Here is a 14901-nt window from a genome sequence, read left to right as displayed (position 1 = left end):
ATCACCAATTACTGTTTAATCCGACTCATATTGGTAACAAAACATATTTTATTCTTAGAGCTTTGTTCAATATTTATAAAAATTTTCGACACTACGCTTTATCTCGACTTTTTATTAGTCAACTTCTTGATTTTCATCTACTTGGACAAGTTATAACAGTAACTATAAAGCAATGGCAATACCCATCCAACAAATCGTAATTTGGATGAACCATTGTCAAAAAACTGCGGTACTGTTTTATTTCATCGTCTTATTTCTTTATTGTGTGAACAAATGTTTAATGTGAGTGGCCGCTAACAATTTGCGCGAATTTTTCGTCAGTCTATTTAAAAATATTCACGCTTGTATTTCGATTGCTCTAGCTAACTTATTTATAGAACACCTGCTTTTTAAAATACAACACTTTAAATTATTAACTTGCATCTATTTGATGACTCAATAACAATTTTGCTACATCATGTCATTATTTATTTTTCGTCGCAAGCAAAATAAATAAATGTAGGTACGTATTTTTTAAAATAGTTGACATGATTTTATCGTCAGCAACTACTGATTAAACTCTTTTACAACTTACTTTTTACTGAGCGTTGGTTGTTACCAGCAAAAAAAGTGTCTAACTACGTCTGTATGGCAGCAATACAATATTGGTGACCGTTGCCTAGCAACACGTAACGTAAACAAATAAAAGTGACAAAAGGAACTCGCGAACAAAGATTACTCATCAGTAGTTTTTTAAAATGGATCTAAAAATAATGGACAAATTACGTTTGCTGAAGATCGACACGGAGTTGCGTCCTCAAATAAAAATGAAACCGATGAGTAGGTACTATTTCATCACCGGGACGAATCCGGGCGAACAGTTTTACGTTTTCGCATCCACTGCGGCGTGGCTGATACGAAAAGCTGGCAAAGACTTTGAACAACCGAACGAGGAAGACGACCCTAACAGCATTATCGCTACCATTCTTGATGTACTTCGAGAAAAAGACATTGCTGTGGACTTTTCATCACACAAACTAAAGCAAGGATACGGGGAGCAAGTATGCTACATTTTAAACGTGTTAGCAGACGAAGCGTTGAAGAGAGACAACTTCGAATGGCAGAAGCCTATCGTCGACATTCCTGAGCCGGAAGAATCGCCCGATGACATAGATCAGGTGGAAGACGAAACAGAAATACTCCTGGACAAAGTTGAGGAAGAAATGGCTATATACTCTGGAGAATCAGACGAAGAGTTAAATGAGGAACAGCCTGATTCTACCGTAGTCAAAAAGGTCCATGATTGGGAAGCCTGGAAATTGGAACTGGAGAGAGTGGCTCCAGCTTTGAGACTGAAGATTTCCGCAGATGGCCGAGATTGGAGAGCTCGACACTTCCAAATGAGGACTTACAGAGACGAACTATTTGAACGATTCAAAACTACTGGTTCTCAGTTGAACAAATTGCATGGAAATATCAGTTCTGTGATGGATAAAATTGCAGCCAGAGAGAACATTTTGAATGAGCAATTTGAACCATTAGTAAGAGAATACGGGAGTTTGCTAGATGAGTTGAACAAAGTCAGTAATGAGTATAAAGAAGTGAGTGTAGGCGTGACGGAAAGGCAAGAGATGTTGAATGAGTTGACTAATAAAGTAGAGAATATAAAACAAAGAACAGAATCGAAGGGATCTTCTATGAATGATAACTCTCCTCTCGTGACGGCTAAGAAAGCGGTGGGGACTTTGAAGAAAGATATCCAGGATATGGACTTCCAGATCATTGTGTTGCTCTGGCTGTTGACTACTAAGGAGAATCCTAATAGTAATAATATGTTTGCTAATGAGTCTAAGATGGTTGGTATTGAATCTTATTAAAGGAGAAAAAGATATCAGTAGTTTTAATTTAAAATATAATTCTACAAGCTTACGTCTGCAATAATAATAATATCTTCTGTGTGGTATTCTTCGTGGGTGACTTCTCGCGATGTTTCTATCACACTGCCAAATTTTTCACAAATTGTTTCAGCTATTGTTGCGAAAAGATAGAAAATACACGCACTTTCGTATTTGCCTATATTATTAAGGATTATGTTATTCACGGTCATGTAAAAATAAAAGTCCAAAAATTTCAAAGTATTTTTTAATGTTGCAATATTGTAATATTACATAAAAATATTTAACTGGTAATACATTGATCGCTTTGTTGATAAATGATAGACATAACAATATAAAATAATTAGTACTACACAAATAAATACATCTTTGGTTGTGTAAAGTAAAGCGGGTAACTTATTATGCGTTATTGAGAATAGAACTTACTGCTTGAGAATAGAATGTTCGAGACAGATTTTTTGAAAAGAGTATTTTATTTTGGCAAGTTATTATTTATCTATTGTTCTACTTAAACAATACACAAATCGCCTGAGGGGTTTTGTGGGACACTGTATTTTTTATAGTATCGTGATATTTTATAGATTAGTGCATTCAATAAAAAATATGATAAAATTAAATTAAAATAAAATAAGTCATATGGGCAGAATCGCCTTCCACAATATCACCAGCTACTATGAGTACCTATATATTTTATAATAATAAAATAATAATCATCGAGACCAGCATTAATATAAAAATAGCGTCTGAAATATATTAACTGAGTAATCATCATTTTATTTTGTCTTTGGTTCTAAAAGGAACATAGAAATCGCCAAAAATCGTGATTTTATAGCACTGCATTGTATAATATAGAAACAATAAGTTGCAGCGTCATTCGTAAAAATAAATATTGTGATAAAAAATATAGACACACTGCAATAATTGGGATAGAATCCTGTGTTCCATAGTGTTTTTATCTTTGAAAAGATTACGGCTGGTTTTACTATCTTAGGGTAAGTGATGATTTGTTCAAAAAGTAATAAACATTTTACAGAGCATTTTATCTATTGGATAGTCTATCCGTAACTTGTGATATCTGTACTAAGACTATAGAAACATATTTATTTATTCTTTAATTATCTTTCAATTGAACTTAAAAGAATTGTAAATAAACCGCTCTTTACCTTATAATAATACTATTGTGCTTTCAAAAATATCTTCTACATAAATAAATCTTAATTATCTCTAAATATAACATAAGTGCTAAAAAGCGTGATTATGCTTAATGCTTAAAAAAATAATACTTTTTAAAAATAACATTCCATGTAAGAGTACTTAATTTTATAATACAGCTTCATACAATAAAATAAATTGATTGCTTTAAAACAATATTTTCTGGACTTTACCAGTTCTTGATTAGTACCAATTAGCATATCCAGTCGAAAACGGTTTTTTTTTAATACATTTACCATCACTTTATGTATTCGATAAATCGATAGGGTATTTGACATTTATTTAGAAGTCGTTATATTCGGCCTAATTCACAAACAATTAATTTAAATTACATCATCTTTAAACTTTCGCGTACCGTCGACCTGGGTAACTTTGAATCATTTGGGTAACATTGACAGTGGGAATTTTAACTAGTTTCGATTATATTTTCATATGAAACAAACACAATTGATAAAAACTTGCAAAACTAAATTAAACCTTTATCGATTGTGTTGGTTTCATATTTATGAAACAATAATCGAAACTAGTTCAAATTCCCACGTTCAATGTTATCCAAATGATTCAAAGTTACCCAGATTGACCTTAGCATGTTTATTGTTTATTATCTAATATTATACGGGAATTAATGCGCACACACAATTTACTTAGTATTGCTTGACTTTTAGGGGAAGGTTACACTCGCCGTCGTTTGCGGGAAATACATGTTCACATTTATTCCTGTATATATTAGGTACCTAGTTATCATAATTTTAAGGTAAAGAAATAAAAGAAACGTTAACAATAGTTATAATTTCTAGCATTTGACTAATAGAGCGAGAAAGCATATATTACAGAGCTTTGATAAAAGTTTACTTTAAAATAAAGGTTATTTTTGCCCACCTGTTTTTGTAATTAGCCTCTCAAATTGAATAATTTACTACATAAATTGTCCATACAACATTATTACTATGGGTATTTCAATAATTTTAGACTTTAAGGCCTTAATAATTTACAATGATCTAAGGACGCGTTTTCTGTTGACAGACAGACAGAAAAAGTGCCCTTAATGTGTTCTATATTGCAATCGGATTATTTTTATTTATAAATGGTTTATTATGCTCAGGCCGGAATGTATTTGTTTAAAAATATGCAAAAATAATCTCGTTTAGCCTATTGTGGTGCTATACAACTATTAATCTATTATTTGCTTTATTATTTATAGAGTAGAAGTGAGGCCAGCGAGACTGGAAAAATAATGCACTTAAACAATTTCTTTTGTATTTTTACTAACATTGCTTGTATTTGAAATCTACATACATAAATACGTGTATAAACTTGTGAGATTGCAAAATATCGTCACATTAACCCTAGAAAGGTAGTCTGCTAAGCGAAAGATCGCTCTATCTTTGTAATAGCGCGAATGTATCGTTTCGGACATTTCACTGGCCGCTGGGAGAGTACTGTGTGGCGTACGTGTCAATAAGGTAAGTTGCACCCATTTAGAAATATAATGACCGCGTGAGCCAATTCTACGCATGATTATTTTTCACTACTACACAATATGATTATCTTTCTAGGGTTAAGAAAGCTGTGTAATGAACAAACCACTCAGATTACTACTCGCACGTTTTATATTACCGTATACCTACGTGCGTATACGCTTGAACGAACCGCGCGTGTTATTGTATAATGTTGTCACACAAGTGTATGAAGAACAATTATACAAGCTCAAAAATCCACGAAATTTAGGTAAAATAAATACTATATCACATTTTTGTCCTGTCTCACTGGCTTTTCTTTATTATAATATCTTAATAGTAAATGTACAAAGTAATTGATCACGGCTATAAAGAGTATATAAAATAAATCACAACATAACTTATGTAACTGGTATTCAATAACAATTATTATTTCTATTAACTGGTTACTTCTTGCTATAATTACAGTCGAAAACAAAAACTTGTATAAAATGTCCCATTTTCAATCTTATTTCTTTTTAATGAATTAGTACTACTGGTTACTTTGATTTGCTGAGACCAAAATGATGTGTCAAATACTTCACAATAGCGTATTTACTGAGTTAATGAATAATTAAATACTTGTAACGTAAGTAAACAAACTAAATGCTTAAGTTTTATTTATTATAGAAACAATATATTATTCGCTCATTAGACCCCGACGACAATGCTATACTTGTTAAGTCTTAGCTGATTTGACTGCTAGCAAAATACCGTATTAAGTTATAGCGATGAATACCGTCCTACAGGACTATCAAAATGATGAAATGGGACACCATAAAAAAAATCTAAAATTTTTCTCCGTAACCAAATATCAGTTAAAAGGATATATAATAAGTTTTGAAAATGTGTCATTTTATACCACTTTTCTAGTGACTGTACTAAAATGACTTATGATTAATTAATTATATGTATTCATAATTGTCAATTTACAACAGTTTACAATATTCTATTATATACTTTATTTGCAACTACATAATCTATTTATCACTCGTTTAATATGTAACTAGACGTCATTTTATTTGGAATCTAATAGCACGTTTTTTGCGAATTCAAAATGTTTTATATTTTGTGCAGATAATCCTGTATTGATAATAAATTTATCAGTGAGTTTATGCTTAGTAGTATTTAAACGAAGATTTAAACGAAGCGTCTTCATCATTCACAACGCCAGTGCGCATTTTTGCAAATAATATAGCAGACTTTAGGCCTTATATGTGACTTCACACTTTAACACATTTTATTTAAATTTTAATAACCATTTCACATTGCATTCATATGAATCAAACACGAAAACACTTCCTATAAATATCACTAAGCGACTACTTAAAATAAAAACGCTATTAGTACTGCCATTTACTGCAATCTCAAGTTCAAAAGTCACCTGCTATTAGATCCCAATAACCCCCGGTTTTTGAGTACATTTAGCGGTAGTTTACCTATTCAATAGCGATTTTTTATATGAGTTTAAACGCTATTGAATAGATAAACTACCGCTAAATGTACTCAAATACCGGGGGTATGTAATCCTTAGTACCTTCGTAGTTTAGTTACTATTTACCTCAGTATCTTTGGCCTGGTTGAGTATTAAGCCCTTGGCTTGCCCCAGGTACAAGCCGTCGGGCTTAGACGGCTCGTCGAATGTCACGTTGTACTTTCTCTTCAAGTCATCCATGAACTCTTGCTTTAGAAGTGCTAGGCAGCTGGAATTAAAATCACAAGTTAGTAATCTATTATTTCTTGTAAAAGAGGCAAGGAGCTATCTTTTTTGAAATCTTTATATTTTGGGTGAGTGTTCCGCGACAAGGATCGTGAAGTTAAGTAAAACTGTAGAAAAGTCTTATTTCGCCACGAAATATATCATATCGATTAGGTACTCAAACTTGGAAATGACAACACGCGGCTCAGGTAGATGTAGCAACGCCGGCCGTGTTTCCGTCACTTGCACTTTGAGTCTAGATCTCTTGTATTTACTTAGCGCTTGCGTAGCGGTTTGTTGCTATATTCAGACGCACAAAGTTACCTGGAGAATACTATATTATTTTTATTACTACGGTAAGGATCGTATTATTATGGCATTATAGTCTCGACTAGACTCAGTACATACATGCGGTAGTGCGGGTCGGCGCGGAAGGCGGTGATGTCGTGCGAGGGTGCGTGTGGCGTGTGCAGCACGAAGGCGCCGGGCAGCACCACGGCGCGGTACCCCTGCGCGCGGAGCTCCACGCTGTGGGACACCTGGGATAGAGAACATCAGTTAATTAATACATCTATACTTACTAATATTATAAGAATAATATATTGTAACTTCTCTAACGCATTAGTTTTAGTGACTGTAATGTTAGATGTAAGTGTGTGATAAATAAATAAAATAAAATAAATCCATACTAATATTATAAATGCGAAAGTAACTCTGTCTGTCTGTCTGTCTGTCTGTCTGTCTGTCTGTCTGTCTGTCTGCTACTTAATCACGCCTAAACTACTCAACCAATTTGCATGAAATTTGGTATGGAGATATTTTGATACCCGAGAAAGGACATAGGCTACTTTTTACCCCGGGAAAATATCTCATTCCCAAGGAAAACAGCGACAATCGGAAGAAACCACTCTACCGCTTTTTACGGTTGCACTGGCGCTTTCACTAGATGGCGCTACTGGCAATATTAAATCCGAATAAGTAAGCCTTCATTTGAGGTTATACTCTTTCAAATTGATATTATTTTGAAGTAGTTTCCACTACATATTTCGTATTAGTTATAATTTTTTTTTGTATATTCTTTAAAGTAGTTTTAATGACATTATTATTGTATTTCATATTAATATTATACACATTTAGTGGTATTTGGTAGAATTTCGTGTTAGTTTAATTGCCCATTAAACTACTAATTACAAATAAATTATGGCCCATTCTCTCTTATGTGACGCAAGCGAAGTTGCGCGGGTCAGCTAGTAAATTATAAAGCTGAAGAGTTTTTTGTTTGTTTGAACGCGCTAATCTCAGGAACTACTGGTAAAAATATTTTACTGTTGGATAGCCTATTTAATGAGGAAGGCTATAGGCTATATAACATCACGAAAAATGTTACAAAAACGGGGGAAAATATGACCCATTCTCTCTTATGTGACGCAAGCGAAGTTGCGCGGGTCAGCTAGTAAATAATATTAAGACATCTGCAGTCGTTATCTTTACCATTAATTTTACAGAAGCTTAAAAAAAAAAACATTTTAATGCATTACGAATGTAACTTACCTTATTCCACCCAAAACCTGAGAATCTCGTATCGTATTTCGGCACAGATCTGTGTACTACTAAATAAGGTTCGTAGTCTGACTGCCATTCCACCTGTAAATTAAATAAGTAACATTTAAAAAGTAGGATTGCATTTTTGTGACAGTGTATGCGTTTAATTTAAGAAGAAAAAAAAACATGAGTTAATGTTATATGAATAGATATGTCTAACTATGTTGTCATCAATGTTAGAAAGGACCAATAGCACTCTATCTGACCAAAGAATCGAACTAAAGACCTCGTGGTCACCTCGTATAACACTACTGCCTAGCCAGCAGGAGTCACCCGGTGTTACTGTTTAATCTATATACCTATTATATAAATATATAAAACTCAAAGGTGACTGACTGACTGACTGACTGACATTGTGATCTATCAACGCACAGCCCAAACCAGTGGACGGATCAAGCTGAGATTTGACATGCAGATATTTGTTATGACGTAGGCATCTGCTAAGAAAGGATTTTGATAAATTCCACCCCAAAGGGGATAAAATAGGAGATGAAAGTTCGTATGAAACTTTGTCAATGTTGAACCGATTGGGCTGAGACTTTGCATGCATGCATACTATGACGTAATCGCGGGAGGAAGCTAGTAATAGATATTTGTTACCTCATAAGGCGCCGTGGCAGTAGCCCATCTGGTATAGTTGGTGGCCCGGTGTCCGCGCGGCCACTCCCGGGCCCGGAAGGGCGCCACGTCGGGCGCCGCGCCGCGCCCCGCGAGGCGGGCCAGCAGCGCGCCCTTGCTGCGGGGAGGGGACGCGCGGTAACGTTGTGTCTCAAATGCTGGGACTACTAGGCACTGGGGGAAAAACAAATATTGAAAATAATTACTAATTGTTATTTGTTTACAAAAATAGCCTTTTCTAGTGTGGTTGTACTTTGTGACTGTTGTATGTATGTTTGTATTTGCAACTTTTACGTTGATTAATTCTAAGTGAATTTATTAAACAAAACTGACTGACTGCCTTCGTGGCGCAGTGGTTTAGGTCACGAAACCACAACAATTGCGTCGTCAGGTCGTGGGTTCGATTCCCACACGGGACAATTATGGACAATTATTTGTGCGATCTACAAATAATTGTTTCGGGTCTGGTTGTGCTTTGTGTCCGTTGTTTGTATGTTTGTAAAAAATCCCCGCAATACAAGAGCAGTTCTTAGTGCAGGAGTTGTCAAAAAAAAATAAAAAGTAAGGCCGGTCCCAAATCTTCTTCTTCTTAGCGTGTCGATGGCAAATAAATTATAATATTAATTTAAAATAGTGTATAACACTTTCTGTCTTGCTATACAAATTTGGTCCCAAATTAAAATCTTATTTTCACAGCTTGTATTGAATATAATACGCATCTGTAATTATTTGTAAAATATTTACAAACAATAGTTGGAGCGACTGTATGATTGTCACATTTTGTTTAGAATTTTAATCTTCAGAATTAGTGCGTGCACGTATACGTAATGCATCTAACCGCGCAAAAATCGCGTACGCGTTTATTCGTACAAAAGCTAGTGTACTAAGTAAATGTGTTTTTTTTTATACATACCTTTTTCTGTGGGTAAGGATTGACAAGTTGAATAGCATTCCTTAGATGTTCGTAGAGTCCCAGCATTGGGACAAAATCTACGTCCATTAGGAATACGTAGGGCGTGTTCACATTCTCTAAAGCCACATTACGGAGATAGTTGACTGGGTAATGCACCTGTAAACAAAAACAAATAATGTCGATCTACTTTACATTTTAATTATTGGTTTTTCGTTCGGCGAGTTTGGAAAGAAAGGCAAATACTGTTTAAGTAATAGTCTAGTAGAGAAGTTGTTCGGTTAAAATATATTTTACAACGTCAAATAAGCAAGAAAGACGTTTTACAAAATTAGTCTTTACTCCAAGCTAATAAGGTTTAATTTTGAATAAATACAGTACCGCATCATTTTTGAAGACCAGATGGTATCCGATGTTTTTCCTTGCACTTAGCGTATCTGACCAGTCCCGTATAAAGCTCTCTAACTTGGCCACTTCGCAATCAGATAAGTAGATCGCCACACTTAGTGGCCCTAGAACAAAAAATACACCATTATCTTCAGTTTAAGTTTCTACTTAATTTGCTTATATTAGGTAATTCATTTATGAAAATTGTATGAATGAAATGTTCAACTCAAACTTTATTTTAAATTGAACATAGCAGTTGTAGTTGCACAAACTGTGTCCAAAAACAACACCCGAGAGAGCAAAGACGTATTCATTTTTCGTATCACATGGACATTTTTACAAACATACGGGATTTACCACGGCACACGGTTCTTTAGTATTCAATACAAAATTTATGTTATTATGACATTGGAAGGAATCATCACAAGATGTAGCTAACCACCGGCAGAGAACTAAGCCCTATAGTAGTCAAAACTGGGTCACCAACTGCCATGCGTCGGCTTTAAAAAAAATCTGGAAAATAGTCGTACCTTCCCAGTACTTGACGAGTCTCTCAAGAAACTGCAGCCGGTCCATAGAGAGCTGCAGTACTAACGTGACGTCGAAGTCGTCCATATCTGCGTGACTGTAGTCCAGGTAGTAGAGGTGCGTGCGTAACTTCACACGTTGTGCCGCGCGGAAACTTAGACACAGGTCTGAGTGATTCATCTGGGAATTGAATGTAGGTTTAATATGACTGTTTTAATACATCTTTGATTTTGTTATTGTAGGATAAGATCTATTTTACCATTAATCGCTAAAAAAGATTTTCCGTTATAAGATGTTTGTTGCTTCACAATTAATTCAGAATTTATTAGTCAAAATGATATAGGCATGTCACAGCCTAGCCTTTCTTCCAACTATGTTGGAGTCGGTTTCCAGTCTCACCGGATGCAATTGGATCTCTACAAGCCAGTTACCTAAGTTATAACACGATACCCTTAGTAGTAAGACTGGCTGTCAGACTAGGCTGATGATTATGTGGCGACACACATGACAAACAATACATGCAAGGCACGCTCGTGTGCGTATACACGGTTTTACATACTCATACGAAAATGATCGTTCTTTCACCATATTTTTTAGTAAAGTTACAAATTAAAATACCTTATAAGTAACAACTTCGGTTTGTGAACATCTATGTAGCTTCTCTTTGAGGAGGTTACCGTCAAAGTTCACGTACGACTGGTGGATGTTCCTGAAGAAATCTGAGTCGCGGATCCTTATGTGATACTTCACTGGAGAGTTCCAGTGGATTATCTGAAAAAAATACCCTCTATTAATGGCAATTTATGTACATAATTATAGAAATGCTAAAGTACTTTATATTAGTGATGCAAATTATACCAGTGTGATTGAGAATGTTATAGAAGAAATCAACTTATTACTTTTTCACTTCTCAGACTTAACTACGGTATGATAATGATAAGACCTCCATCCACAGTGTTAGTCACATGTAATCTCATCAAGCCTTGCAATAATTAATTAAAAAGCTGTCAAAAACTGATTTTTCCTTTTGCTAGCACTGTGATATCATCAATTAAAATAAAGAGCAAAATGGTTTTCTCAATCATTACCCTTAACCCTTTGACCGCCACGGTATACTCGACAAATCAGAATGAGCTCACGACGCTATATTTTTGGCGACATTTACGTCCGACGAAAGCGTTGTGAGCACTTGGTCAAAGGGTTAAAATATTGTAAACAAAAGATTTGTACTAAATATGGCAAAACAATTGCACAACGGAATTATAATCTTACCTTAATATTATTCCTATCTTCTCCATAACAGCCTTTCGCCAGAGTCTTAGTAGACATCTGCACATTATACTGACAGCTTATATTATAAACATATCTCGGTTGACTCTTTATAATCGCATTGATCACATCCTGATCAGCCAAAGTAGTTTGTTTCAACCGATCAATGTTGTCATTCACTGCGTCTTGCCATAATCTCGTCCAATCCGTGTTCGTTCGTATTTTTTTCAAATCTAGCAACATTACGCCCGTGTTGTATCCACGACCTAAAGCTGGCCAGCGCTTTGTCGTTTCAAAGTACCAGTTGCTTTCGTTCTCTACTAAGCCTATAAACTGTAAAACAATAAAATTTATGAAGGAAACTCATGCTGAATTTTGGTAGAAAGTATGCAATAGAAATCACGTTTTAGAAACATATTATAGTAACGGCTAGTAATAATTATTTATTGAGTAAATTAAAATTAATTATGATGCAAAAACTATGAAACCACTTTTCGACTGGGATTTGAACCCCAGACGTCGATAATGGTAGTTGTATTCACTACCGACCGCGCCATAGAGGCAGTCATAAGACAGTAGCCATATTATTGAACTATGAGCCAATCAAAAATCACACAAGTCACAATTTGACCTTTGGTCTATTTTTTTCTTCTTTCATAGCTATCAAAGAAGAAAAAATTATCCCATTAATGTCCCACTGCATGGCACGGGTCTCCTAACGTAATGAGCGAGAGTTGCAACAACAAAAAAAGATATCTAGGTTTACAGAGAATAAAATAAATGTTTCACTCACTTGATCATCAGTCATATTCCTAAACATATTCCACAATTCGGCCACATCACAGAGGAAGGTCAGATCCGAGTCGAGCACAATCACCTGCCTCAGTGTATCCGGTAGTATGTCCGGGAACAACAGCTTGACTAGAGCATAGATCCCCGAGTAATGACTGTTGGGGATCCAACGCACTTGAAACAAACGGCTCTGAGCATTGTAGCACGAGTATTTTACTGAAAAAAAACAAGCTCATAAAAAACTTGCTTTAAAAACTCATTAAGTATTGACAAGTGGTCAATGAGTTATTTTAAGAGCCTGCAACTAACTTTTAAAACAGTAATAGAAGAGTTTTATTTGGCTTTGCCATCCTTCTATTCTTGCCTTAACAAGTAGCTTAGACAAGTAAGCTTATTTAATTTTGTTTTAAAAGACTGTGGTAGGCCTCCTGCTATTTTTCCATATTTGCTATTTTTCCAGTCGCGCTCACCGGTCGGTAAACGATCTGTGGATGAAGCAACCGTTGGCACGGTCATTCCATAAATGGGTGACCACATAGTGGTATTTGAACTGGGCGTCTCCGTGCTTCGGAGGGCACGTAAAAAGTCGGTCCCGGTTGTTGTCGATTAAGATAACCGATCATATAAAAAGCACAGACACCCTAAATTATTTTAGCTGTTTAACTAATCAGTCAGACAGATCTACTACAGATCTATCTTTATATATATAATTCTTCTGTAAGTGTGTATGTCACTGAACTTCTCTTAAACGACTGGACCGATTTTGATGATTTTTTTTGTGTGTGTTCAAGGGGATCTGAGAATGGTTTAGATTATTAAAAAAAGTTTAAAATTTTCAAATTGAAGACGTGTAGACAGGACAACTTCTGTCGGGTCCGCTAGTGTATGTATAATATCTTGAAATATATTTTCAATCTATGTACAATATCTACAAAGATTACTCACCATCAGGTAAATCCCAAGTGTCAAATAATTTGCTTATAGTATGCTGGGATGTGCCATCCACAACCAGGTGGAAATGTAATGGGTTCTGTCTATGGTGCAGTAAAGACTTTAGCATGGGAGTTATTAGCCGAGTACATTTGCCCATGCATACTAGAGCTATGTGCACCGTTTCACATAGTGTGCCTATTGCATCTGGTATCTGAAAGAGATTTTGTAAGTTTTGAAAACATTGCTTGTGGTGGTGTAATAATAATGTTTAATATCACAAGTAAAAACAATATAAGTTTATATTATTATCAAGATATTAAATTTTAAATAGTAATTCTCTTCTAATTCTAAAATATAGTAGGTTGGTACATAAGCAATTGAATAATCTATTTAATAAGGTGTTTATTGTTAAGTTGTGTTCAATCTTGTCGTCATCTGCCATCATATTGTGCCCTAAACAAGATTCTATATTTTATATCTTAGCCAGACAAATATGAAAGATAAAAATAACAATATCTAATCTAAAATCAATCTTGTAATCCCCAGTTTCAACATTTCTGATTAAGTATCAATTGGTTTAAAAAGTGCAATTATGACTATTATGTCTTTAAACATTAGCATTCACTTTATCTATTGGAAAGGTGATCCATTCATTGTTAAACAGGCCCTAAAACATAAATATTCTCTTTAAATAAATACTTACAACAGGAACTTCATAAGTTGATCCAGATTCAACAGACATTTGTCTCATAACACTCTGAGACAATCTCAACTGAGTCTTGAACACTTTGTTCTGAGTTTCCAGTACACTAATCCTGGATATTAACCACCAATAATACACCACAGACACCGCTATCCATATCCCAAATGGCACCCCTAGCCAGGGCCGGAAAAATAGGCAAGAAAACACATTCTTCGTCCTTATATTCATCTTTGATCATTGCCATACATGTTTAAAAAAAAACTACGATTAATGCTTCAATTCCATTGCTAATACAAACATTTTGAATTTAGAAACGTTTACTTTTTTCACGGTAGCAAGAGAATTCTGAAAAAAAAAGATATTTTGTTAATGCATTTATGGTTTTTAAGTAATTTTCACAGTAACACTACAGTAAGTCTCTGCATTAGTAGAAATTGTATGAAAATCACCTTTGAAATTATCTTTGGAAATTGAGTAATTAAATTGCTTGATTAAGTAAAGCACTTAGACCATGATTGACCGTTTGCATGCGTGTACTTTAATCAATAATTGTTTTATTTACACTTTGAATTTACAACTGCATTGTGGTGATTAGTTACGTCCGGAAATGTCAATAACAGTTTGACATAAACAACACGATGACGTATGACATTGACATCATTATTTTCGTTGAGAAACCTAAATACCTAAATTTATGTCTTCACTTTTGGTTATTTCTTGTGAATCCAATTTGTCTTTATGATATTCGGCGGTGAGTGTTCTATTATTATTGTCTTTACTATTTATATTTACATAGCAGATATTTGAGTGTCATATTGGGTTTTTAACATCGTAGATACTCATTATTTTGATTTTACAGATATTTTATATGCCCACAT

General features: G+C 34.7%; 2 protein-coding genes across 2 annotated transcripts; one reads left to right on the top strand and one right to left on the bottom strand.

Annotated features, from left to right (window-relative positions):
- The first annotated feature begins 580 nt into the window (after positions 1-580).
- Positions 581-1863, top strand: IFT57 (intraflagellar transport 57). The gene has a single exon (XM_076126092.1). The coding sequence runs from the start codon at positions 738-740 to the stop codon at positions 1854-1856; it is 1119 nt and encodes a 372-aa protein (XP_075982207.1). The 5' UTR covers positions 581-737; the 3' UTR covers positions 1857-1863.
- Positions 1864-2107: 244 nt separating this feature from the next.
- LOC142980629 (xylosyl- and glucuronyltransferase LARGE2s-like) lies at positions 2108-14629 on the bottom strand. The gene is made up of 13 exons (XM_076126122.1): positions 14473-14629; positions 14024-14368; positions 13333-13531; positions 12389-12603; positions 11599-11928; positions 10945-11097; positions 10329-10506; positions 9793-9923; positions 9415-9570; positions 8484-8675; positions 7833-7925; positions 6690-6820; positions 2108-6285 (listed from the first exon to the last, which is right to left on the bottom strand). The coding sequence occupies exons 2-13, from the start codon at positions 14249-14251 to the stop codon at positions 6129-6131; spliced, it is 2163 nt and encodes a 720-aa protein (XP_075982237.1). The 5' UTR covers positions 14252-14368; positions 14473-14629; the 3' UTR covers positions 2108-6128.
- Positions 14630-14901: the final 272 nt, after the last annotated feature.

Source organism: Anticarsia gemmatalis, chromosome 18, assembly GCF_050436995.1.
Source record: "Anticarsia gemmatalis isolate Benzon Research Colony breed Stoneville strain chromosome 18, ilAntGemm2 primary, whole genome shotgun sequence".
NCBI lineage: Eukaryota > Metazoa > Arthropoda > Insecta > Lepidoptera > Erebidae > Anticarsia > Anticarsia gemmatalis.
The sequence above is the reverse complement of the archived record's forward strand: the minus strand, read 5'-3'. Positions and strand labels throughout refer to the sequence as shown.

Excerpts from the sequence above, each read along its gene's own strand:
- IFT57 (XM_076126092.1), top strand. The coding sequence starts at position 738 with ATGGATCTAAAAATAATGGACAAATTACGTTTGCTGAAGATCGACACG.
- LOC142980629 (XM_076126122.1), bottom strand. The coding sequence starts at position 14,251 with ATGAATATAAGGACGAAGAATGTGTTTTCTTGCCTATTTTTCCGGCCC. Across the intron at positions 12,604-13,332 it reads CACTTGGGATTTACCTGATG|TAAAATACTCGTGCTACAAT; the intron begins GTGAGTAATCTT and ends GTTTTTTTTCAG. Across the intron at positions 11,098-11,598 it reads AAGATAGGAATAATATTAAG|ATAATCCACTGGAACTCTCC; the intron begins GTAAGATTATAA and ends TATTTTTTTCAG.